General features: G+C 39.4%; 1 protein-coding gene across 6 annotated transcripts in view; it reads left to right on the forward strand.

Moving 5' to 3' along the window:
• Window positions 1–27060, forward strand: part of PRKG2 (protein kinase cGMP-dependent 2) — a 120147-nt gene that overhangs the window by 89018 nt on the left and 4069 nt on the right. For all 6 annotated transcript variants that reach the window (XM_061145714.1, XM_061145713.1, XM_061145712.1 and 3 more), the window contains 4 exons: window positions 3749–3912; window positions 8828–8950; window positions 10425–10487; window positions 25926–25992. In XM_061145714.1, coding sequence (XP_061001697.1) covers window positions 3749–3912; window positions 8828–8950; window positions 10425–10487; window positions 25926–25992 — 417 coding nt within the window. The remainder of the gene's footprint in view (window positions 1–3748; window positions 3913–8827; window positions 8951–10424; window positions 10488–25925; window positions 25993–27060) is intronic.

Below are 27060 nucleotides of genomic sequence, written 5' to 3' on the forward strand. Positions count from 1 at the left end.
AGAGAACCAATATCTGACAAATTTTCTGTCCCGGAGAGAAACTTCTGGGGAAAAGCTAGCCCTTACTGGATACCAGCTCCAACATGCCACAGTGCTAATTTTTTTCTTTCTGAATCAATCAATCATTGCTGTAGGTATAGAAACATCCTAGAAACTTCTGGTTTATTAAAATCTTCAGAGGCAATGTTTTTAAGCTTTCATTGTAATGTTAAGTTGCCTTTCATAATGAGAATTTAATAGTGACAAGCGAAAACCTGAGTGTAGCTTCTCCAGAGATTCTTCTTAAAAGCTCAGTTCTGGTAAGAAAAAAAAGATTTTTAAAAAAGAAGTGGTCTCTCTTTTCTTCTAGAATGATCCTTTTGAAACATTAGTCATGTCATGCACACCTCTTCTCTTAATCCTCCAATGGCCTCCTAGGAAAAAAGTCTGAAGTTCTTTCTGTGGTTTACTGGGCCGCTCCACAATTTTGCCCTCACTTCCTGCCTCTTTTCCTCACACACTATGGCCCAGCCACAGTGGCCTTGTTGCCAGTCCTTGATCTTCACCACGCATGTTCCCGAAGGCTAGGGCCTTGGTGCTAGCTCTTTATCTGTCAGGATCACTCTTGCTCAGATTTTTTACAGAGCTCTCATTTTTATTTCATGCAGATTTCTGCTCAAATCGGCATAAATGCTTCCTGCCCAGAGAGGCTTTTCCGATCACCCTATTTAGAGTGTAATTCATATTGATCTCAGTACCTGTTTATATGTTTCTCCATAGCATATGTCACTATCTGGTAATATTATGTATGCTACTATATATTGTCAAAATTTTAATTCAAGTATAGTTGATTTACAATGCTGTGTTAGTTTTAGGTGTACAGCAGAGTCATTTTGGTTTTTTCAGATTCTTTTCCCTTGTAGGTTATTATAAAATGTTGAGTAGAGTCCCCTGTGCCACACAGCAGGGAACTTACAGGGAACTTGTAGGGAACAGTAAGTACGTCCTTATTGGTTATATGATAATATATTTTCATTTATGTTTTCTTCCTTTCTCTTAAATGTAAACTCTAAGAAGATTGGGGACTTTGTCTGTACCCTAGTGTTTGGTAAATAGTGGTTTTCAATAAATATTCCTTGAATAAAGGAAAGAACTTACATTTCTGTTGCCTAGAAGAGAAAGGGTTAAAGGAAAGTTTGAGGCTTTGTGGTGGTATCCATGCTGGTTCAAGACAGAGGTAGTGTGAGTTTTTATAGAAAATACACAGAGCTTCACATCAGAAGATCTGGGAACTTCTGTTTGGCACCTCGCTTCAGAAAGGTCTGAGTGTCGATTTTCTCCAACCAGACGGTTTAGACTAAAGCTGATAAGATTAAAGGAGATAGAGAAAGTGGGAATTTTCATAAATCTTAAATTTTAATGTAATTACTGCCATCTCTTTCAGTCAGTATGTAAGTACAAAAGCAAAACCAGATACTCAAATTAAAATGTATCACTTTTAAAAATGTATCTTCAGTATCTAATGAACTTTCAGTCATTATTAAAAGGAAAGCTTACTTGCAATTTAAAAATGAGTTGGAAGGCTGTTATAAAACAACAAAATATAATATTTCCATATGCACTCGTGAAAATGCAGTTATAAGCATTGTTTTCTTGCCTCCTAAATTTGTCTTTAAAAAATTAGCTAGGATTTTCACACTGGTTCTTCCTCTCAGGAGTAAGTAGATATGCTAGTCTCAGCAAGTTGCAAATTTTAATTTCATAATATTCCCAGCCATCTCTTAGGTATAATCATTGTGAGTCCTTTTGGGTAGATGAAAGAAAACAGTTAAAACCTGCTTCAAATTAGGTTGTTTAAATTCCCTCTTTCTCATAAGGAAATATTAGGAAAAATTTCTAATACATAACAAAAAGCATTAGTAAAAAGATCAATTTCTAAGAGATTTTTAAAAGTAAGACAAATATTTTAAATATTAATACTTGAATTAAAAAATGAGGGCTGGATTTTATAGTTGACTGATTCATATTTTTTTTAGATGAGGGCCTATTTTGATGTTAACCTGATTTATTTAATTTTTTTCATCAAGATTACTGCCATATTATTGAGATAGTCCATGTGTAATGAAGCTATTAAAATGTGCATGTTGAAGTCCAGGTATAATTTGTGTGTGTTTACTTGGAGGAGGTGGAGGGTGGTTTTACTAAAATAATGTCTGTATGTATTTGGAGATGAAAGGTACACGCAAAGTCACCCCTGTGGAAGGAAACCAACTGTTTGTTTTGCAGGGCAGGACTTCAGTCATATACACAGCCTCGATTCAAAGAGTGGGTCTTCTGTGCTCCAGTCTTTTTTCCAGTCCCTATTCTGTGCACAGAATTCCTTGAATAGAGTCTCAGAGAAGTCAAGGGACCTATTCTGAAAAGACAGATGAGGGCAGTGCCCATACATCACCCTGGGAGAGTTCCCAACCCTCGGTCAGCACTGAGCTCAGATGTCAGCTCCTAATGGCATCTTCCCCAGCCATCTTCTCCTCGATGTTCCAGAAGTCCATGTCTTTGGGCTTTCTGAGTTTATACCGTGCATCAACTTCTGTATCATGTCTCACGTGGCATTTTATTAATCATGTCTGTTTAAGCAATCCCAGTACTCCGAAGTTCTTTTAGCCCACTTTGTATCTATAGCACAGAGCTCGGCCATTAAGTGCTAACTGTATTTTTTCGGAATAAATAAGTTAATCCAAGTGCTACCCATCACCCACCACCCTGAGAGGGACTGAGGGTGTCAGAGTCCAGCCAAAGTTGAGCTGGGATGGTCCTGGCTTTTACTTCCAACTCCCAACATTTAGAAGGTGCAGGCATTGTGCACAAAGGTTTTTCAAGACTGTCTAGAATTTTAAGCCCTTTTTTTCCTCAACAATGGTTCCTTTTCCAAATCCTCAATTTCCTTTTATGATATGAAGTGCAAAAGGGTCAGTCCCTTCCCCTTCTCTTCTTTTCCTAATGAATACCACTATTGATATTGAAAATTACTGGTCTGCTTGCCCTGAACTTCACCTTGGTTGCAAGGATCTCCCCTTCCTAAAGGGCTTCCCAGGTGGCACTAGTGGTAAAGAAGCCACCTGCCAATATAGGAGCCGCAAGAGACGCAGGTTTGATCTGTGGGTTGGGAAGATCCCCTGGAGAAGGAAATGGCAACCCACTCCAGTATTCTTGCCTGAGAAATCCCATGGACAGAGGAGCTTGGTGGGCTACATATAATCCATGGGGTCTCAAGGAGTTGGACACGACTGAGTAAGCACAGACACAGCCCCTTCCTAAACCAACCCTCTAGTCCTCGAAGAGTGCTGGGTGTAGAGATGTGTGCGGGGGATGTTCTCGAGTGTAATGAGGTTTACCCTGACCCTGAGTGAGAGGGTCAGTGTGTGTGTGTGTGTGGTGTGAAGGGGAGGGTGGACGCAAAGAAAGAAGACTGAAGAAGTGACAAAGAAAGAAGACTGAAGAAGTGAAGGTGAAAGTTGCTCAGTTGTGTCCAACTCTTCGCAACCCCAACTATACAGTCCATGGAATTCTCCAGGCCGGAATACTGGAGTGGGTAGCCTTTCCCTTCACCAGGGGATCTTTCCATCCCAAGGATCGAACCCAGGTCTCCCACATTGCAGGGGGATTCTTTACCAGCTGAGCTATCAGGGAAGCCCTTAAGAAGTTAAAGGGAGCCTTAAAGAAGAATGTGAGTTTTACAATCTCTGAAGATTTCTTTGATCTTTTCCAGGTTGATTTTGGATTTGCTAAGAAAATAGGATCTGGACAGAAAACATGGACGTTCTGTGGAACTCCAGAGTACGTAGCTCCGGAAGTCATTCTCAACAAAGGACATGACTTCAGTGTGGATTTTTGGTCCCTGGGAATTCTAGTATATGAGCTCCTAACGGGCAAGTAAGTACCTTCAAGTTGTGTTCAACCTCTTCTTCAGAGAACTGCAAAAATAACTTACTCATGATAATATATACATATTATACATATTAATTATATATATTAATATAATATATAATATATTAAAATATATTATATTATATAAATTATATAAATATATAATATATTTAAGTATATTATATATTAATATATATTATATATATATAATAGATATATAAAAGAATTTAACATTTTGGAGGTGTTTTTGATTAGGCATGATGCCTTTTCCTCTTCACGTTGTGTCCTATATAGCATGCTTTCTAGGTTATAAAATGGTGAAAATATTGAGGAAAGTACAGCAAAGGAGTACAAAACTGCTATAGTTTACCTGGAAGGGCTTCCCAGGCGGCGCTTGTGGTAAAGACCCCTCCTGCCAATCCTGGTGACAAAGAGACAGGGGTTTGATCCTTGGATTGAAAGGATCCCCTGGAAGAGGGCATGGCAACCCACTCCAGTATTCTTGCCTGGAGAATCCCATGGACGACAGAGCCTGGGAGGTTACAATCTGTAGGGTCACAAAGAGTAGGACACAACTGAAACGACTTAGCACTCATGCATGCGCCTAGAGGGGCGAGGCCTGTTGTTATAGATACTATATTAAGTATAATTAATACATAACTGTATACTTTTATATTAAGTATAATTAATACTTCACTATAACTTCACTATATTAAGTGAAAGTTTTGGGACTCCATCATCAAAATAAGAAAGAGAATTGAAGTTGTGAGCTATTATTATTTCCTCATATATTTTTTTCAGTTGAGAAAATAGCAGATGTATTTCCATTAAATCCATTGATCAATTAAATTTAGCCATATTCTTCCTATCTTCCCAATAAATAATTAACCAGAAATGCTAAGAGAAGGAAGCATTGCTGGATTTAAATTTTAATCCCCTTGTCAACTGCTTTCTAGAGGTGCTAATGAACAGAGGCAAGACACAGCAGGAGTTTTACAAGTTAAAATTGGATTGTCATTCCTGAAGTGATAAAAAGCTATATATTAATGAGTTCGGGATCCCAAATAGTCATGCCTGCACACACACACTTATACACATATGTGCACAAACACATATTACCTCACATTTGTAAAGCCTTTGACAGCTTACAAAGCACTTACATCTGTTTTATCTAGTTTTGTTTTCACAAACTTATGTGGAAGTTAAAGCAGGAATTTTTGTTATCTTAAGGTTTAAATTTGTATTATGATTATTTTATGATTTAAATGTTATGGATTAGAAGACTGGGTCAGAGATCTACTCACTAAGACCAGGGATTTAATCTCAGGTCTTCTGACTCCAAATAAGACACGTTTTTTATTAAACACATGTGCCTTATACAAATGAGATTTTAGTATAATGCATGGATGTACCCACAGCACTCAGGTCAGTTTTCTACCTCCATTTATCATTAACTGATTTGGTCATCCTTTTAAGCCTTTGTAACCAAATATCCTCAGCCTTGATTTCAGGGAGGATTTGCATATGGAACAGCATAAGAGATGCTGGAATGAGCCCAGTTCAGGGGATTCGAGGCTCAACACATACTTTACCAAAGGAGAGTTTCCTGGAATCTTCTTGAACTTTATACACTGCAAATTTCAGTATTGGATTATGTGTGGCTCTGTTCTTTATCATTGTCTGCATGAAAGATTATTTTATATTATCTGTAATATCAAATATTTTCAAATATTCATTGCTTAAGATTTTGAAGGGAAGAAGAGAAAAATGTCCTGGTAGTCATTCAGAGAGAAAATTGCTTAAGGTCTCAGGACACAAGGCTTTCTACCTCAAGAATTGGTTTCTTGTCTCTGGAAAATAAGTCAGCTGCATTTCTAACAGATAGATGATGGCTCTTGTAGGTACCTGGAGAATATACATTTCAGTCTTCATCAACTGGAATACATTGTTACAAGAAGTGTGGAAATAAAGTGAGGGAATAAGAAAGGGGGAATGATTCTCAATAATTTGGAATTGCCAAAATGGTCTTGAGTTGTCCTAAAGAAGTTGAGAGTGGGGAATGGGTGGGAAGGAGATTCAAGAGGGAGGGGGATATAAGTATACTTAACAGCTGATTCAAGTTGTTCTACAGCTTGTACAACCAACACAACATTATAAAGCAAGTATCCTCCAATTAAAAATAAAATAAAATATGAAAAACAAGTTGAGAAATCATTTTGATAAAGCTTTTCTGGGATAGGGTATGGGGACAGTTCATTTTAAATGCCCTAAAAATCAGGAAGTAAATGAAGATAAGAAAAGGACTGAAAAACCAAACCAAAACAAAACACAACCTACTTGTAAATATATAAATAAGTTGAAGATGTTAGAGCATTGTTTTTTGTTTCCTACCTCTTTTTATTTATGAGTGAAACATAGATTATTGAAAAGTCGGTGCACCAAACTTGTTTCTAGTTTATTACAAAGAGTGGGAGCTCTCAGTATCCTACTGTCTAAGGCGTGACTAACATACGGCAGAGTTGTTTGTGAAAATCATCTTTAATTTTCAGTAATTAAATGACGCAACAGCGTAGGTATGAAAGTGTTTTTAAAAGCAGAGTCTGTGCATTAACATGTTACCCAAATTTAGTGGTTCGTTCCCAATGCTTTCTTTTTTAAAAATTAATTTATTTATTATAATTAGAGACTAATTACCTTACAATATTGTAGTGGTTTTTGCCATACGTTGACATGAATCAGACATGGGTGTACATGTGTCCCCTTGTGTCAAACCCCCGCCCACCTCCCTCCCCATCCCATCCCTTTGAGTTGTCCCAGTGCACCAGCTTTGAATGCCCTGTTTCATGCATTGAACTTAGACTGGTCATCTGTTTCACATACATACGTGTTTCAATGCTGTTCTTTCAAATCATCCCACCCTCACCTTCTCCCACAGAGTTCAAAAGTTTGTTCTTTATATGTGTGTCTCTTTTGCTGTCTCGCATACAGGGTCATCATTACCATCTTTCTAAATTCCACATATATACACTGATATACTCTGTATAATAGGCTCCAGTTTCATCCACCTCATTAGAACTGACTCAAATGCATTTTTAATAGCTGAATAATATTCCATTGTGTATATGTACCACAACTTTCTTATCCATTCGCCTGCTGATGGACATCTAGGTTGCTTCCATCTCCTAGCTATTGTAAACTTTCTTACTCATTGTTGCAACAGTTGCCCTGAAATACTCTCTTTTCTGTCCCCAGTGTCTGTTGCTGGATTCTTGTCATCCTGACCTCAGGTCACTTCAGTCCTTGACCTGTTTTCTACCTATTCACTCCTTGGGTGATAATATCAAGTCCCCTGGCCATAAATGCTGTCTAAGGACTCCTCAGAACCACACCTCCAGCCCTAGTCTCGTCCCTGAATGCCAGACTCCTAAGTTCAACTGTTTGCTTAGCATCTCTGTTTGGATGTTCAAGACATAACTTTTGATTCTCTTCTTCATAACCTGCTCTGCATCCTGTACTCCCAGCCCACTCCAGTCTTAGTAAAAATAGCTCAGTTCCATAGATCAAAACGCTTTGTGCTTAGTCGCTCAGTCACTCAGTTGTGTCCGACTCTTTACGACCCCATGGACTGTAGCCCACCAGGCTCCTTTGTCAATAGGGATTCTCCAGGCCAGAATACTGGAGTGGGTTGCCATGCCCTTCTCCAAGGGATCTTCCTAACCCATGGGTTGAATCCAGGTCTCCTGCATTGCAGGTGGATTCTTTACAGTCTGAGCCACCAGGGAAGCCCAAGAATATTGGAATGGGTAGCCTATCCCTTCTCTAGAGGGTCTTCCTGACCCAGGAATCGAACCAGTCTCTCCTGCATTGCAGGTGGATTCTTTACCAGCTGAGTTACCAGGGAAACCCTCAAAGCACTTTAGCATCATTCTTGAATCCTTGCTTTCTCCTGCATACCACATTCACCCCATTAGCAAATCCTGTTGACCTCGCCTTCTAAATAATCTGGAATCCAATCACATCTCCACCTTCACTGCTACTGTTCTAGTCTGAGCTACCAGCCCTGCCTTCCCCCACCACTAGAATCATCACAGTTTATTTTCAAAACATTATTTTTGTTTTGTTTTTTGTTTTTTTCCTACCTTTTGGTCATACCACCTGGCATGTGCGATCTTAGTTTCCTGATCAGCAATTGACTCCACGACCCCTCCAGTGGAAGCATGGAATCTTCTTAACCACTGGACCACTAGGGAAGTCCATCAACACATTTTTAAAACCTTAACTTTGGGTTTTGTAAATTAGAACATATTCCCAGGTCCTTCCCATAGCCCACTAGGTCTATACAGTCATGTGACCCTCATCTCTTATCCTCCTGTCCTGCTTACTGACTCCACCAGCAACACTGCCCTCCCTGTTTCAAGAATAACCTGTGTCCACTCCTGACTCCTTGCTGTCTTGGAATTCTTTGTCTACAAGAGAACAGTGTGACTCATTCTCATCTCTGCTCAATTGTCAGCATATGAGACAGGCTTAGTGGGTTGCCATTTTCTTCTCCAGAGGATCTTCCCGACCCAGGGATTAAATCCATGTCTTCTGCCTTGGCAGATGGGTTCTTAACCACTGAACAACCAGGGAAGGCTTTTTCCTATCCATTGTGTCTAAAAACATCACACCTCTCTCTCACTCTCTGTCCTCCCCTTTATTTTTCTTTTTGGTGATTATCACCACTCGATAGATTACCTCTATGTCTATGTGTGTATTTTAGGTGGTATTCAAGTAATGAGATTATTTTCTAGCTTATGTGCAGATTTGCTATAAAACAACCTATGAGAGAGATGGAAGGAGGAAAAGAGGGAGGGTGGAATATTAGTTCTAAATGTGTCTCAGATGTGGGTCCTAATGTCCTATTTTGGCTTTTCTCTAGCCCCCCTTTTTCTGGGATTGACCAAATGATGACCTACAATCTGATTCTCAAAGGCATTGAAAAAATGGATTTTCCCAGAAAGATAACAAGACGACCTGAGGATCTGATTCGAAGGCTTTGCAGGTGAGAATGACTATTAAAAATCCTTTGTTCTTAGGGAAAGTGTGAAGGCTTCTTATTTCTGCTGCCATTTTAAAGTTAGATATGTATTTACTTATAGTACTTTTCTATGTAGCTAGATTATATTTAAAGAAAATAATTTCTACTTTGGGCTTCCCAGGTGGATAGTGGTAAAGAATCCGCCTGCCAATGCAGGAGACATAAGAGATACGGGTTTGACCCCTGGGTTGGGAAGATCCCCTGGAGGAGCGCATGGCAACCCACTCCAGTATTCCTGGAGAATCCCATGGACAAAGGAACCTGGCCGTCCATAGTATTGCAAAGAGTCAGATATGACTGAAGTGACTTAGCATGTGTACCTACATATTTTCTATTTTATGGTCTGTACTAGGAGTTTGAATTCCCTTCATATGATAGAACCACAGTACCTTCTTATAGTTTAAAAGTTATCCAGATTGTTCAGGTTATCTTTGAGAATCATCTTTGTCTGCTGTAGAGAAAAACAAAACCACAAAACTTATTGTAATGAAGGAGTAATTTATAGCCTCCGTATTTTGAGAGAAAATCAGTGGTGAGGATAAAGTGTTGCTGTATGCCCTCTTTCAGCCTTCAGTATTTTTTTTGAAAAAATACTCCTCTGACCTTATTGCAAATTACTGCAGGTCCCTATTTAACATTAAAAGTAATTTGTTGGAGAATGGAAGACTTCTAGAATTTTGTTTAAACTTAATTTTGTTGCTTTTTTTTAAAACATTTTGAACATTTTTTGTACATACGAACTTTCAAAAGTGCATTAAAATTTAGTAAATTTAGGACATGAAACCTTGCTGCTGGTTGCCCACAGAAATTTCTTCATGTTTGTAAAATTTTAACTCCATTATAAATGATTCTCTAAAGCTTTCCTTGGTCTTCTTAGCAAAATTGGTAAGATATAATAGCATCCTCCTGTTCTAAGCATTTATTCATAGCTCATTTAAAGCACTGGGATATATACCTACCTATATATCAATATCTATATCTAAGTATCTATAGCTATATAGTGAAAGTGAAAGTCGCTCAGTCATGTCTGACTCTTTGCAACCCCATGGACTATACAGTCCATGGAATTCTCTAGGCCAGAATACTGGAGTGGGTAGCCTTTCCCTTCTCCAGGGGATCTTTCCAACTCAGGGATTGAACCCAGATCTCCTGCCTTGCAGGCAGATTCTTTACCAGCTGAGCCACAAAGGAAGCTCATATATAGCCTATAGCTATATACTAGGATATATAGATACATATATTCATATTTCTGACTGTAATTGGACTATGGCTCCCCCAGAGAGGGCATATGTTTTCCATCTCCCTATACACAAATGTGTGCCTGGTTTATGCATATTACTGACAAAATGAATGAATGGATGAAGAAAAAGCGTTAAATTTTAGTGTAAAATTCACTCAAGCATAATTATTATAAGCTGACTTGAAATTTTTATTGCAGGCAAAATCCAACAGAAAGACTGGGAAATCTGAAGAATGGAATCAATGACATTAAGAAACACAGGTACATATTTCTCTGCCCAGAAAATATAGAAATTTTTTAAAAAATATGGTCATCTTGAAGCTTTTCTCGGTATGCCGCAAAGAGCCCTCCCCAGACACTCAGGTTACCCTTTTTGGTGCTTTATTTCTCCTCTGTGCTCTACTAGCTGCTGCAGTTACAATGATCAATCTCAGTGTGATTTCTCCAGTGCTGGAAATTCCTATCAAGTATGAATGAAGTTACAAATCACAAAATTACATATTCAGGTTATAGCAACTTAACTTTGTATCTGCTGCTATCTTTATTATTTTCTAATATTATCTTGGATTTTGTAAAGGAATTAAGTTCTAATTTTGGCATTTGATTTGCTATTAAAGTAGGATATTATCATTGCTATCCATATTCAAGAGAATGGGTCAACTAAACCAACTATTAAATAGCTTTCTAGTTCAGTTTAATTGATATTATATGTTAATTTTAAACATAATTTTCCTTTGACTAGCTCTCCACATTTTAAAGTCTTATATTGTACTTTACTTTTTTGGGTAAGGTACATTGATTTCCACAAAACTTCAAACCATGTTTTATCCTTATGTAGTAATCTAATATGCACCTTTTCAGGTCTGTGAATTTCTAAAACTGGCCTTTAAAACCATCAATAACCTCCATAACATAAAATCTCTGATTTGTTTGCATATGTGGAAGTTCAAGCCTTGGAGTTGTTTGTTTTTAATCTATGCCTGGCTAAATCCTGCCATCCTCAAGATGTTTGCTTTCATGCTTGATTTACAAATAGAGACTATCACCTCTTGATAGTACAAAAAAAATAAATTTGAGAATTTCATTTTTGAAAATCTTTGAATACACTGCTCTGTTCACTTTCAGAGAGGAAAAACCTCTCAATATTTTATTTCTCTCCAGGTGTTTTTACTGAAGAATTAGAGGCAAATCACCACAGGGTGAAAATAAAGGGAGAGATACTGCTGAATAGAAACACTGTCCATTTTTCTGAACAGTAGTGGTGCGGCTCAAAAAAAAAAAAAAAAAAAAATCCCTGGGCTGCCAACCCTGCTCTATCTATTCATGAGCTTTCTTGAAACAAAGCCATGTATTCAACATTGTAAATTCATATTGGGCTCTTCCGTAAGGAGTCAGGATATATCAGGAAGGGGGTGGGGAGCAGGGAAGACATGGAGACAGCCAGACGCATCTGTGGATTTCCGAGACATCAAAATGCTTAGAGTATTTTGCTGTTCTTTATTCTTAGAGCCTTTGGATTGTCTTCAGTGTAAAGTTTATTATTTATCTTAGATTCCAATTTATCTCTCTTCCTACATGCTGTTATCACAGTTTCTTCTCTCATGATAAAAGACACATAAATATACCATTCTTATTGAACAAACAAAAGTCCCGTCAATTAAAGTTCCTCTTCCAATGTATTGTCCTCTTTTGTCTCATTAAAGAAGCGTCTTCATGGTTGCTCTGAGGTAGTTGGAAAATAGAAGTGATATAATTGTTAACAGGTTCCAGTTTTGTCTCTTGCTTCTTATTTACCTGAGGCTCATTTAAATGTAACTGTCAAATTGGAATTTTATGCACATGCAAATTGATGCTAAAGGATTTTCTCACTTTAGTGTGGTAATGAAGAATTTTGAATTTCCTTCCCCATAGGAATTAATTTGCCCATGCTTTTTAACAGACAGGGTGTTCTTTGCCAAGTAGCTGAAGCATCCATGTGTAGGGCAGAGTTCACTAACAAGATGTACCAAATTTACACAGTGCCTTCTGCTGAGCCCAGGGAGCGTAAAACCGTTATTTCATCTTATTTTCATAGTGCGTCTTAAGATACAAAGCTGGGGCATGGGGGGCTGAAAAATAGATCTCTCTCTGCTTTCAAATAGGAGTGTTCTAGAACCTTCTATAAGTCTCCAAGGCATATATAGCTTCTCTACCCAGGATATTCTTGGATTTTTTTTTAATTTTTTTATTTTATTAGTTGGAGGCTAATTACTTCACAACATTTCAGTGGGTTTTTTCATACACTGATATGAATCAGCCATGGATTTACACGTATTCCCCATCCCGATCCCCGCTCCCACCTCCCTCTCCACCCAATTCCTCTGGGTCTTTCCAGTGCACTAGGCCCGAGCACTTGTCTCATGCATCCCACCTGGGCTGGTGATCTGTTTCACCATAGATAGTATACATGCTGTTCTTTTGAAATATCCCACCCTCACATTCTCCCACAGAGTTCAAAAGTCTGTTCTGTATTTCTGTGTCTCTTTTTCTGTTTTTCATATAGGGTTATCGTTATCACCTTTCTAAATTCCATATATATGTGTTAGTATGCTGTAATATTCTTTATCTTTCTGGCTTACTTCACTCTGTATAAGGGGCTCCAGCTTCATCCATCTCATTAGGACTGGTTCAAATGAATTCTTTTTAATGGCTGAGTAATATTCCATGGTGTATATGTACCACAGCTTCCTTATCCATTCATCTGCTGATGGGCATCTAGGTTGCTTCCATGTCCTGGCTATTATAAACAGTGCTGCGATGAACATTGGGCTGCACGTGTCTCTTTCAGATCTGGTTTCCTCAGTGTGTATGCCCAGAAGTGGGATTGCTGGGTCATATGGCAGTTCTATTTCCAGTTTTTTAAGAAATCTCCACACTGTTTTCCATAGCGGCTGTACTAGTTTGCATTCCCACCAACAGTGTAAGAGGGTTCCCTTTTCTCCACACCCTCTCCAGCATTTATTGCTTGTAGACTTTTGGATAGCAGCCATCCTGACTGGCGTGTAATGGTACCTCATTGTGGTTTTGATTTGCATTTCTCTAATAATGAGTGATGTTGAGCATCTTTTCATGTGTTTGTTAGCCATCTGTATGTCTTCTTTGGAGAAATGTCTGTTTAGTTCTTTGGCCCATTTTTTGATTGGGTCATTGATTTTTCTGGAATTGAGCTGCAGGAGTTGCTTGTATATTTTTGAGATTAATCCTTTGTCTGTTTCTTCATTTGCTATTATTTTCTCCCAATCTGAGGGCTGTCTTTTCACCTTATTTATAGTTTCCTTTGTAGTGCAAAAGCTTTTAAGTTTCATTAGATCCCATTTGTTTAGTTTTGCTTTTATTTCCAATATTCTGGGAGGTGGGTCATAGAGGATCTTGCTGTGATTTATGTCGGAGAGTGTTTTGCCTATGTTCTCCTCTAGGAGTTTTATAGTTTCTGGTCTTACATTTAGATCTTTAATCCATTTTGAGTTTATTTTTGTGTATGGTGTTAGAAAGTGTTCTAGTTTCATTCTTTTACAAGTGGTTGACCAGTTTTCCCAGCACCACTTGTTAAAGAGGTTGTCTTTTTTCCATTGTATATCCTTGCCTCCTTTGTCAAAGATAAGGCGTCCATAGGTTCGTGGATTTATCTCTGGGCTTTCTATTCTGTTCCATTGATCTATATTTCTGTCTTTGTGCCAGTACCATACTGTCTTGATGACTGTGGCTTTGTAGTAGAGTCTGAAGTCAGGCAGGTTGATTCCTCCAGTTCCATTCTTCTTTCTCAAGATTACCTTGGCTATTCGAGGTTTTTTGTATTTCCATACAAATTGTGAAATTCTTTGGTCTAGTTCTGTGAAAAATACCGTTGGTAGCTTGATAGGGATTGCATTGAATCTATAGACTGCTTTGGGTAGAATAGCCATTTTGACAATATTGATTCTTCCAATCCATGAACACAGTATGTTTCTCCATCTGTTTGTTTCCTCTTTGATTTCTTTCATCAGTGTTTTATAGTTTTCTATGTATAGGTCTTTCGTTTCTTTAGGTAGATACACTTCTAAGTATTTTATTCTTTTTGTTGCAATGGTGAATGGTATTGTTTCCTTAATTTCTCTTTCTGTTTTTTCATTGTTAGTATATAGGAATGCAAGGGATTTCTGTGTGTTAATTTTATATCCTGCAACTTTACTATATTCATTGATTAGCTCTAGTAATTTTCTGGTAGAGTCTTTAGGGTTTTCTATGTAGAGGATCATGTCATCTGCAAACAGTGAGAGTTTCACTTCTTCTTTTCCTATCTGGATTCCTTTTACTTCTTTTTCTGCTCTGATTGCTGTGGCCAAAACTTCCAACACTATGTTGAATAGTAGTGGTGAGGGTGGGCACCCTTGTCTTGTTCCTGATTTCAGGGGAAATGCTTTCAATTTTTCACCATTGAGGGTGATGCTTGCTGTGGGTTTGTCATATATAGCTTTTATTATGTTGAGGTATGTTCCTTCTATTCCTGCTTTTTGGAGAGTTTTAATCATAAATGAGTGTTGAATTTTGTCAAAGGCTTTCTCTGCATCTATTGAGATAATCATATGGTTTTTATCTTTCAATTTGTTAATGTGGTGTATTACATTGTTTGACTTGCGGATATTAAAGAATCCTTGCATTCCTGGGATAAAGCCCACTTGGTCATGGTGTATGATTTTTTTAATATGTTGTTGGATTCTGTTTGCTAGAATTTTGTTAAGGATTTTTGCATCTATGTTCATCAGTGATATTGGCCTGTAGTTCTCTTTTTTTGTGGCATCTTTGTCTGGTTTTGGAATTAGGGTGATGGTGGCCTCATAGAATGAGTTTGGAAGCTTACCTTCATCTGCAATTTTCTGGAAGAGTTTGAGTAAGATAGGTGTTAGCTCTTCTCTAAATTTTTGGTAGAATTCAGCTGTGAAGCCATCTGGTCCTGGGCTTTTGTTTGCTGGAAGATTCTTGATTACAGTTTCGATTTCCTTGCCTGTGATGGGTCTGTTAAGATCTTCTATTTCTTCCTGGTTCAGTTTTGGAAAGTTATACTTTTCTAAGAATTTGTCCATTTCATCCAAGTTGTCCATTTTATTGGCATAGAGCTGCTGGTAGTAGTCTCTTATGATCCTTTGTATTTCAGTGTTGTCTGTTGTGATCTCTCCATTTTCATTTCTAATTTTGTTAATTTGGTTCTTCTCTCTGTTTCTTAATGAGTCTTGCTAATGGTTTGTCAATTTTGTTTATTTTTTCAAAAAACCAGCTTTTAGCTTTGTTGATTTTTGCTATGGTCTCTTTAGTTTCTTTTGCGTTTATTTCTGCCCTGATTTTTAAGATTTCTTTCCTTCTGCTAACCCTGGGGTTCTTCATTTCTTCCTTCTCTAATTGCTTTAGGTGTAGAGTTAGGTTATTTATTTGGCTTTTTTCTTGTTTCTTGATGTAAGCCTGTAATGCTATGAACCTTCCCCTTAGCACTGCTTTTACAGTGTCCCATAGGTTTTGGGTTGTTGTGTTTTCATTTTCATTCATTTCTATACATATTTCGATTTCTTTTTTGATTTCTTCTATGATTTGTTGGTTATTCAGAAGCGTGTTATTTAGCCTCCATATGTTTGAATTTTTAGCAATTTTTTCCCTGTAATTGAGATCTAATCTTACTGCACTGTGGTCAGAAAAGATGACTGGAATGATTTCAATTTTTTTGAATTTCCCAAGACCAGATTTATGGCCCAGGATGTGATCTATTCTGGAGAAGGTTCCGTGTGCACTTGAGAAAAAGGTGAAGTTGATTGTTTTGGGGTGAAATGTCCTATAGATATCAATTAGGTCTAGCTGGTCCATTGTGTCATTTAAGGTTTGTGTTTCCTTGTTAATTTTCTGTTTAGTTGATCTATCCATAGTTGTGAGTGGGGTATTAAAGTCTCCCACTATTATTGTGTTACTATTAATTTCCTCTTTCATACTCGTTAGTGTTTGCCGTACATATTGCGGTGCTCCTATGTTGGGTGCATATATATTTATAATTATTATATCTTCTTCTTCGATTGATCCTTTGATCATTATGTAGTGTCCTTCTTTGTCTCTTTTCACATCCTTTATTTGAAAGTCTATTTTATCTGATATGAGTATTGCGACTCCTGCTTTCTTTTGGTCTCCGTTTGCATGAAATACTTTTTTCCAGCCCTTCACTTTTAGTCTGTATGTGTCTTTTGCTTTGAGGTGGGTCTCTTGTAGACAGCATATATAGGGGTCTTGTTTTTGTATCCATTCAGCCAATCTTTGTCTTTTGGTTGGGGCATTCAACCCATTTACATTTAGGGTAATTATTGATAGGTGTGGTCCTGTTGCCATTTACTTTGTTGTTTTGGGTTCACGTTTATACAACCTTTCTGCATTTCCTGTCTAGAGAAGATCCTTTAGCATTTGTTGAAGAGCTGGTTTGGTGGTGCTGAATTCTCTCAGCTTTTGCTTATCTGTAAAGCTTTTGAATTCTCCTTCATATCTGAATGAGATCCTTGCTGGATACAGTAATCTACGTTGTAGGTTATTCTCTTTCATTAGTTTCAGTACGTCCTGCCCTTCCCTTCTGGCCTGGAGGGTTTCTATTGATAGATCAGCTGTTATCCTTATGGGAATCCGTTTGTGTGTTATTTGTTGTTTTTCCCTTGCTGCTTTTAATATTTGTTCTTTGTGTTTGATCTTTGTTAATTTGATTAATATGTGTCTTGGGGTGTTTCGCCTTGGGTTTATCCTGTTTGGGACTCTCTGGGTTTCTTGGACTTGGGTGGCTATTTCCTTCCCCATTTTAGGGAAGTTTTCAGCTATTATCTCCTCGAGTATTTTTCATGGCCTTTCTTTTTGTCTTCTTCTTCTGGAACTCCTATGATTCGAATGTTGGGGCGTTTCACAGTGTCCCAGAGGTCCCTGAGGTTGTCCTCATTTCTTTTGATCCTTTTTTCTTTTTTCCTCTCTGCTTCATGTATTTCCACCATTTTATCTTCTACCTCACTTATCCTATCTTCTGCCTCTGTTATTCTACTCTTGGTTCCCTCCAAAGTGTTTTTGATCTCATTCATTGCATTATTCATTTTTAATTGACTCTTTTTTATTTCTTCTAGGTCTTTATTAAACATTTCTTGAATCTTTTAAATCTTTGTTTTCAGGCTATTTATCTGTAACTCCATTTTGTTTTCAAGATTTTGGATCATTTTTATTATCATTATTCTAAATTCTTTTTCAGGTAGATTCCCTATCTCCTCTTTTGTTTGACTTGGTGGGCATTTTTCATGTTCCTTTATCTGTTGGGTATTTCTTTGCCTTTTCATCTTGTTTAGATTGCTGTATCTGGAGTGGGCTTTCTGTATTCTGGAGGTCTGTGGTTCCTTTTTATTGTGGAGGATTAACCCAGTGGGTGGGGTTAGACGATTGGCTTGTCAAGGTTTCCTGGCTAGGGAAGCTTGCGTCAGTGTTCTGGTGCGTGGAACTTGATTTCTTCTCTTTGGAGAGCAATGGAGTGCCCAGTAATGAGTTTTGAGATGGGTCTATGTGTTAGGTGTGACCTTGGGCAGCCTGTATGTTGATGTTCAGGGCTATGTTCCTGCGTTGCTGGAGAATTTGCGTGGTATGTCTTGCTCTGAAACATTGGCTCTTGGGTGGTGGTTGGTTTCAGTGTAGGTATGAAGGCTTTTGGACAGTCACTTATTACTTAAAGTTCCATGTAGTCAGGAGTTTTCTGGTGTTCTCAGGTTTTGGGCTTAAGTCTCCTGCCTCTGGATTTCAGTTTTATTCTTCCTGTAGTCTCAGGACTTCTCTAACTATACAGCCGTGATAAGAAAACTTCTAGGTTAATGGCTAAAAGATTCTCCCCCGTTAGGGACACCCAGAGAGGTTCACAGAGTTACATGAAGAAGAGGAGAGGGAGGAGGGAGATAGAGATGAGCAGGAGGAGAAAAAGGGGGACTCAAGAGGAGAGAGACAGATCTACGCAGCTGTCTGTTCCCAGAGGGTTCTCCGTAGCCCAGTCACCTACAAAGATTCACAGAATTGGATTGGGAAGAGAAGGGGAAAGGAGGAAATAGAGGTGTTCTGAGGTAGAAAACAGAGAGTCAAGATTGGGAGAGAATAATCTTCAGTTTAAAAATAGGGCTTCTCTTCTTTTTTTTTTTGTAAGGTTATAGTGTATTGAAAATGAAAATTAAGGAGCAGTAGAGGAGTACTAGAGGACTTTAAAAGAAATAAGAGAAAAAGAAAAATAGAAAATAGAAGAGAAAAAGGAAAGAAAAAAGAAAGAAAAAAAAAAGGAAAGAAAAAAAAAATTTTTTTTCCCCTAATTAAAAAAATCGTAAAAATCTATGGAAATGAAAGTTAAGGAGTAATGGGGGAGTAATAGGGGATTTTAAAGGAAAATAAAAGAGAAAAAATAAAAAAGCAAAAATAAAAAGAGAAAAAAAAAAAAAGAAAAAAGTAAAATTATATCTAGGAGTTTCTCTGGAGCTGTTGCAGTCAGTGTAGGTTCAGCTCAGTTTCAGATAGCTCCTTGTTCCAGCTTACGCTTCTCGATATCTACAGGCCCCTTCCAGTGTAGTCGGTGTTTTCTAGAGGGATTTTAATCTGTTGCACCAGTCCCTTCTGAAGCGGTTCCCTTTGTTTATTTGGCTTCTGTTTGCCGGTCTCTTCAGAGCCTCATTTCCGCCCTGACACAGGCGGGCGGAGGTGGACTCTTATTCAGGTAGCTAGTTCCGTCGCTCTGCGGGGAGGGGCTTGCGCTGCCGGGAGGGGCTGGCGCCGCGGGGAGGGGCCGGCGCCGCGGGGAGGGGCCGACGCTGCCGGGAGGGGCTGACGCTGCCGGGAGGGGCTGGCGCTGCTTTCTCCGTATGCGCTGCTCAGGCTCCCGGCTGTTCTATATGGAGCGCGCCCCGCGCTGCGCGAGGTTCCAGCCCTCGGGTGTTCCACAAAAGCGCGGAACGAAAAGCTGCGCCTGCTCTCTGTGCCTTCCCCGTCAGAGCGGTCCAGGCAGCCAGGGGCTTGGTGGGCGCACTCTCCCCAGGTGTGGCGCGCCCCCTCCCTTCCGCGGACCCAGTCTCAGTTTCCGCTGGCGCCAGTCGGGTGTGTGCGCCTTCTGCCCTGCGCGTCCCCAGCCCCAGTCCCCGCCCGCGCCGGTCGGGTGCCTGCGCCCTGTGTCTCGCCGCGACCTTCCCCTCCCCCCTGCCTCCTGCCTCCGGCGGGGCTGGGCCGGTCCGCAGCCTGCGAGCTCTTCTCTGGACTTTCTCGGTCTCTTTGTTCTGCGAACGGCCGGCAGTGTGTTCGGGCCGGTTAATTTTCTCTCTCTCTTTTGGTCTCCCACAGTTCAAGTTGGCAACTCACAGAAGCTTCCTCCGATTGTCCTCAGGGCACTCAGGCCCGGACCCTACCCCAAGCAGTGCCGCCTAAGACTCCCTTCCCGGGACGGATCTCCGTCCTTAGCTCTTTTGTCTCACTTTTTATCTTTTATATTTTGTCCTACCTCCTTTAGAAGACAATGGGCTGCTTTTTTGGGCGCCTGATGATCTCAGCTAGCGATCAGAAGTTGTTTTGCGAAGTTTGCTCTGCGTTCAGTTATTCTTTTGATGAATTTGTAGGAGAGAAAGTGGTCTCCCCGTCCTACTCCTCCGCCATCTTGGCTCCTCCTTTTTTTTTTTTTTTTTTTTTTGAGAAAACATTCTTTCTGGGCTTCCCTGAAGGTCCAGTGGTTAAGACCCCATACTTCCAATGCAGGGAGAACAGGTTCAATCCCTGGTCAGGTAACTAAGATCCCCACATGCCATACATCGCTGCCTAAATAAATAAATATAACAAAAAAATTTTTTTTTCTAAAATTTGCTATCAGATTTTCCAACTCCTCTCTAAAGTAAAACCTTTTTTTTTCCCTTAGAAAGCCATTTACTTCAATTTTGTATTTAAAAACAAGACAGTTAAACATGCTCTATTGTCAAATGTTTGTCCAGTCTGTATTAAATCATCTTTCCTAAAAATAGAGTTCCTCTTTCTCCTGTTTGTGAGTTAACTTATTAACTAGGTACCAGTCATGGCTGTCTGAAAAGAGGAATAATATATTTGTAGGGTACAATTAAATCTTTCCTGCTAGTTCCAGGAGTAATTTGTTTCCAGTCTCATAATATTACCTTTAATATTTGGAGTCTCTAGAATTTTACTCTCAAGAATAGCTACAACTCTTCTAAAAATGAAGAAGCAATTTATGTGCAGTTGCTGCTAATATTTCTTTAGTGAATATTTTTCACACACGAGTGCATGCTGGCACTTGGATTACTTAAAATGTGGTTAGTGTCAAAAAGGCCAAGTGTTAAGTGAATAACCACTCATGTTAAGTAAATATTGCCATAAGTCAAATTGTAACAAGTACTCAACAAGAAATGCATAGGCTCTTTGATTCAGTGGAGTAACAGTAATGATTTTTATTAATATTTATGGGGTAGCTTCTGGGTAGAGAGCATTGTAAAATATGTGAAAAGGAATTGTGGCAGACTTTGGTGGTAAAAGAAAAGAATCCACCGAACTGTGTGCCCAGAAATCCCTAAAAATGGAGCCTCAGTCTGTCCAAAGAATCTGATGGGTGGATCAAGCAGAAGACTTCTGCGGTTTTGCAGCAAGGACAAGGGAAGTCATACAGCTAGCAAGGTGGTCTGACTCTCACTCTTTGCTTAAAGACTCGGCAGCTTAGACAAAAATGGCACTTTGGGTGAAGAATGGCATGGCATCTGAAATGGAATGTACTAGAGCCTGCCCTCTAGTTTTAGTACTTTTTCTCTTGCTAAGCTTAGACTTAGGATGGGAGATCCAGTCAAGCAGTGACCCCAAACCAATTCCATGAGTGGGAAGAGATTGAAAAAGGCAGAAAAATGTAACTGCAGGTCCAGTTGACAGACAGAGGAATGTGAAGGTCTCATAAAATCTCCCAGCCTGCCTTCTCACACCTCCCACCACCCTCCCATTGCACCCCCACTGTGGATAGTCTTCACATAGCGGCCATAATTGTCTTGACATACTTAGATTGCATCACTTCCTTCTAACTTTCTAGTGGTTTTCCCCGAAGCATAAAATCTTGATTCTTTCTATGTTCCACAAGACTCTACAGGATCTGGCCTCTGACTGGTTCTCAGACATGATATGTTTTTCTAGTTTTCCCTCCATTCACCATACTTCTGCTCATTTCCTCACTTTCTTCCATTTAGAAAGCCATTGACACACATCTATCCATGGCTTCTCCATTCTCTTCATTATGGCTTTAATTCAGATATCAGTTCTTCAGATATCACTCTGGCTAAAAAGCAGTACCTCCCAACCCATCCCCATGCCAGTCAGCCTCTACCATTTTATTCTCTTATGTCTTCTCTTTATTCTCTATTACTTATTAGTATGTGAAACTAACATAAGTATTTGTATTGCTTACTTGTTTGTTTTCTTGTCATCTCCTACTAAAGTAAAAACATCTTAAAAGCAGGGTCTTTGTTGTTTTTGGTACCTGGGACCAAATTGACTTTCTGTACTTTTTTTTTTTTTAGCCCTGGACTGATGCTTTTTCTTTTGTTTTTCTTTGAAGTTTTTATTTTGTATTGGGGGTATAGCCGATCAACAATGATGTGATAGTTTCAGTGAACAGGGAAGGAACTCAGCCATACATATCCATGTGCCCATTCTCCCCCAAACCCCCTCCCATCCAGGCTGCCACATAACATTGAGCAGAGTTCCCCGTGCTATACAGTAGGTCCTTGTTGGTTATCCATTTTACTCTAAGTATATAGCAGTGTGTACATTTTTCTTGGCTGACCAAAGTGACTTCAGTGTCCCAACAGAAAAGATCAGTATTGCATAGAACAGTATTAATCCATATGCTTCATAAGATTCTAAGAGACAGAGTACATTTTTTCTGTCTGAGCCAAGCAAGGTCTCCTCATTTCTGGTGTTGAATCTCCAGCTCACCAAGCTTGATATGTATCCTAAAGACCGTATCAGTCCTTTTAGATTAATAATCAGGAAGCAATAAATGAAAGAACTTCATCTGGCCTTCAGCTTCATCCCATTACAGATAATTGTAAGGTACTTTTTCTCTTGGAGCTTTTTAGATACATTTCATCAAGAGCATCACAATATGGCAATGTGATGTTGTAAGACATGATAATTAGAGATCCTATGTAAACGTGTCCTCTTGTTGTAGACTCATTAAGTTAGTCAACAGACATTTATTTGAGCCCCTGTTTTGTTCCAAGTGGGCTTCCCAGGTGGCCCTATGGTAAAGAACCCACCTGCCAATGCAGGAGACATAAGAGATGCAGGTTTGATCCATTGGTTGGAAAGATCCCCTGGAGAAGGAAATGGCAATCCACTCCAGTCTTCTTGCCTGGAGAATGGACAGAGGAGCCAGGCAGGCTGTCATCCACAGGGTCGCAAAAAAAGTCAGACACAACTGAAGCAACTTAGCACACACTGTTCCAAGTGTTAGTGATGCTTCTTTGGAAACGAGCTTACATCCCTGCCATCATAGAGCTTGCATTCTAGTTGGGGAGAAAGAAAATAAAGAAGATATTGTAACTACATAAAGTGTGTAGTAGAGATATTGAGAGCATTAAGTACTAAGGAGAGAAAATAGAGACAGGATGGGATGTATGTGGCGGGGTAGGGTGGGGGGCGGACGGTGCGGGGAATGGGGAAGGTTTGCCATGTTAGACTGGATGGCCAAAGAAGGCCTCTCTAAGAAATGACCTTTCAGTATCAGAAATATCTGATACTGTTGTGGGAGCAAATCATGTGGAAATCTGGGGAAAGACTCATTCACTTACAGGGGCTTACATTGCAAAGGCCTTGAATTGGGAGCATCCCTAGCTTGTTGGAAGAATGTTGAGGAGACAAAGGAGCAAAACAGAGAGAAAGAGATAAGTAGAACAGTGGTAAGGTGGGGGAAGGGTAGTGGTTGAAAGGATGATTTTGTAAGTCTATGGGTTATAATAGAGACATGGTGAAGACTGCCTTTTACACTGAGTGAAATTGATAGCATTGGACAGCTGTGAACAGAGGCGTGATGTGACCTGACTTACATTTTCAATAATTGCCTTTGCGGCTGGGTTGTTTCCCATGGACAAAAGTAGAAGAACCTGTGTGCATGCATGCGTGTGCTCAGTTCTGTCCGACTCTTTGTAATCCCATGGACTGTAGCCCTCCACGCTCCTCTGTCTGTGGGATTCTCCAGGCAAGAATACTGGAGGGGATTGCCATTTCCTAGTCCAGGGGATCTTTCTCATCTAGGGATTAAATCCATATCTCTTGAGTCTCCTGCATTGGCAGGGGGATTCTTTTACCACTGAGTGACCTGGGAAGCCCAGAGGACCTGTTAGGAGATTATTATAATAATACAGCCAAGAAATGCTAATGGCTTGGTGCATGCTGGTAGAATGGAGGTATTGAATATTTGTAGAGTTCTGAATACCCATCTATTTTGAAGGTAATGCTGACTAAATTTGCTCATAAACTGAGACAGGATGTGAAACAAAAGATAACTCCAAAGTCTTTGGTTTGAACAACTGGAAGAGTTGAGACAAATTTATTGAGGAAAATTTGGAGCTTCAATGTGGACCCGATTGTTGCTAGATACCCATTAGGCATTCTTTGGGGTGATAGTGAATGGCAGTTATGGAAATCAGCCTATAAAGCAATGGGGTGGGCAGATCTTGAATGGAAATAGAAATTTGAGAGTAATCGGTTTATACATGCTATTTAAAGCCCCAAGACTGAATGAGATTACCTGCGAAGTGAGGGTAGTTGAAAAATGAACAGGTCCAATGACTGAGCTCCAGAGCACACCAACTTCATATGGAAATAGCAATGGAAAATGAGAAAAAGTGCTCAGGAAGGTAGGAAGAAAGCCAGAACAAGAGCATGTCTCTGGAGCCAAGCAAAGGGAGTGTTTGCATAATTGTGAGTGATGGGTAAGTGTGAGTGATGAGCTGTGGCAAATGCTGCTAGCAGTGAGGTTAAAACTGAGAATCTAGGCAATTTCATGGAGTGGAGAGGGTGAAATCTGACTGAAGTGTGCCCAGGAGAAAATGGGTAGTGTCGACTGAAGCAAAACACACAACCTAAAAGTTGCAAGTTAGGATTTATTCAAAGACCTTACTGAGGACGAGAGCCTGGGTGGTAGCCTCTCAGCTATCTCTGAGAAAGTACTCCAGAGAGGTAAGGGAGGAGCTGGGATATATAGGAGTTTTTGCTTAAGAAAAAAGCATGTAGTAGGACATCAGAAGATTACTGCTGAAACAGGGTGGGGCAATATAGGGATAGAGGAGTAAGAGTTTACCTAGAAACTATTAGGTATTTGGTAAAGAACAAGCTACAAGGATATATTGTACAACACAGGAAAATATAGCCAATTTTGTAATAACTATAAATGGAGTATAACCTTTCAAAGTTTGTGAATCACTATATTGTACATCTGTAACATATAATACTATACAGCAACTATACTTCAATTTAAAAAAGAGAGGAAAAACATTTACTGCTAATCACAAATAAAATACATCACAAGTCAATTATTTTGCTGCTTTTCTGTATGTGAGAAGATGCAAGAGTCTGGACGCCTTGAAATTATTCTTCAGGTATATATCTTAACTATCTAGTGCCGGTATTATGTTTTTCTCCGCCCAAAATTCCTTGCCAGGTGGCTACAACAGCTGATGGCTTCAGTGCAGGCAACACTCAGTGTTTACTAGAATAGCAGGCAGCAATTTTTTGGTCTGCAATCGATAGAGTGATTAGGTTACTCTTTCAAGTTTTCTTCCAATGAGAAGAGAGAACTTGAGTGAGAGTTGGGGAAAAGTTCAGATGAAGGGAGAGTGCTTTGTAGTTGCAAGAATTTCATTGTTTCCACACTGATCCGAATGCACCAGTAGAGAAGATTCAGGAGAGGTGAGATTTTAAGGAGCATGTTTGAATAGAGAATGTCTACAGGATCAAGTACACAATAGAGGAGCTGACCTCAACTGGAAGCAAAGGCAGTGCATTCATGGCACAGGAGAGAAGGGAAATATACGGATGTGGGTACATAGGCAGGTACTGGAGAAGGAAATGGCAACCTACTCCAGTATTCTTGCCTGAAACATCTCATGGACAGAGGAAGCCTGGCAGGCTACAGTCCTTGGGGTCGCAAAGAGTCAGACATGATTTAGCTCCTGAACTTGCATGCAGCATGATGCTGGTGAAAAATTACAGGAGTTCCCTTCTCTGCTCCAGTTTTCTTCATGATATAGGAAGCCAGGCTATCATCTGGGAATGAGAATGGAGAGGAGGTTCTGGAAGTTTGAGGAGAGAGGACAAAGAATGAATTATGAGTCTAAGAGGGTGTGGCAATGAGTGGAAAAACAGGGAGATCTAGACTGACTGCTGGAGACATTAAAGCCCCCTCCCTGGAAGGTAGTGGGCATGGATTTAACGTGAGATACACACGTGTGTGTATGTGTGTGTGTGTGTGTGTGTGTGTGTGTGGGCACAGTGAGTATTTCTGTCTGATCACTTGCACCTACACCGTTGCAGGCAGGAAGCAGGCAACAGAATGGGTTGACAGGTAACATGACATACTAATAGTGTATCAGATCAGTAATATTCCTCTGTGCTTTTCTCATTTCTCAGGTGGTTAAATGGTTTTAATTGGGAGGGACTGAAAGCACGGAATCTTCCATCACCTTTACAAAGAGAGGTATGGTAGCTGATATATTACTCTTTGATTTTTTCTAGGTATTTGTTTTTGTAAACAGATGTTAAGTGTGTGATCATGTGTGCACACTCAAGTGTGTGTGTATAATAGATCTTAAAAATTTTAAGTTTTTAAATTTAAGTGAAAATGTCATTGCAATTGTGATTCTATGCAAATATGATTCCATTACCTGTTCAATGGACCTTAGCTCAACTCTTAGGAATGCATTATATGTGAATCTAAGTAATGAAGGAGACCAAGTTGGATCCCTGGGTCAGGAAGATCTCCTGGAGAAAGGAATGGCTACTCCAATATTCTTGCCTGGAGAATTCCATGAACAGAGGAGGTTGGTGGGCTGTATAGTCCATGGAGTCAAAAAGAGTCAGACACGATTGAGTGACTAACACTTTCATTTCTAAGTCCCAAGGTCATCAGTGTTGGTCAGGCTGAAAGATGGTTCTAGAAATATAATATGAACCTATATGCAATTTAAAATCTTCCAGTAGCCATATTTAAAAGGGTTAAAAGAAATAGGTGAAATTAATTTTAATTATTGTACTACATTAAGAATTATTATTTCAACATGTGAAAATAAAAGTGAAAATCTCTCAGTCATGTCTGACTCTCCGCGACCCAGTGGACTATACAGCCATGGAATTCTCCAGGCTAGAATACTGGAGTGGGTAGCCATTCCTGTATCCAGGGGATCGTCGCAACCCAGGGACTGAACCCAGGTCTCCTGCATTGCAGATGGATTTTTTTACCAGCTGAGCCACCAGGGAAGCCCTTACATGTTACATTTCAAATTGTAACCAACACAAAATATTAATGAGATGTTCCTAAATTTTCTAAAAATCGCAAGTGGATTTTCCACTTCTCATTACATCTTAATTCCGACTAGCTACATTTCCAGTGCTCAGTCCCCAAGTGTTGCATTTTGGACAGAAATAATTATTTTTAAAATACAGACAGAAATATTATATCATTCCTTTTTCTCTCTGAATGCCTATCTCCATATTTCCATTAGATTTTCCCTATAAAATTTCATCCTAATGTAAAAGATTTTTATGC

This window comes from Dama dama, chromosome 6 (assembly GCF_033118175.1).
Source record: "Dama dama isolate Ldn47 chromosome 6, ASM3311817v1, whole genome shotgun sequence".
Lineage (NCBI taxonomy): Eukaryota > Metazoa > Chordata > Mammalia > Artiodactyla > Cervidae > Dama > Dama dama.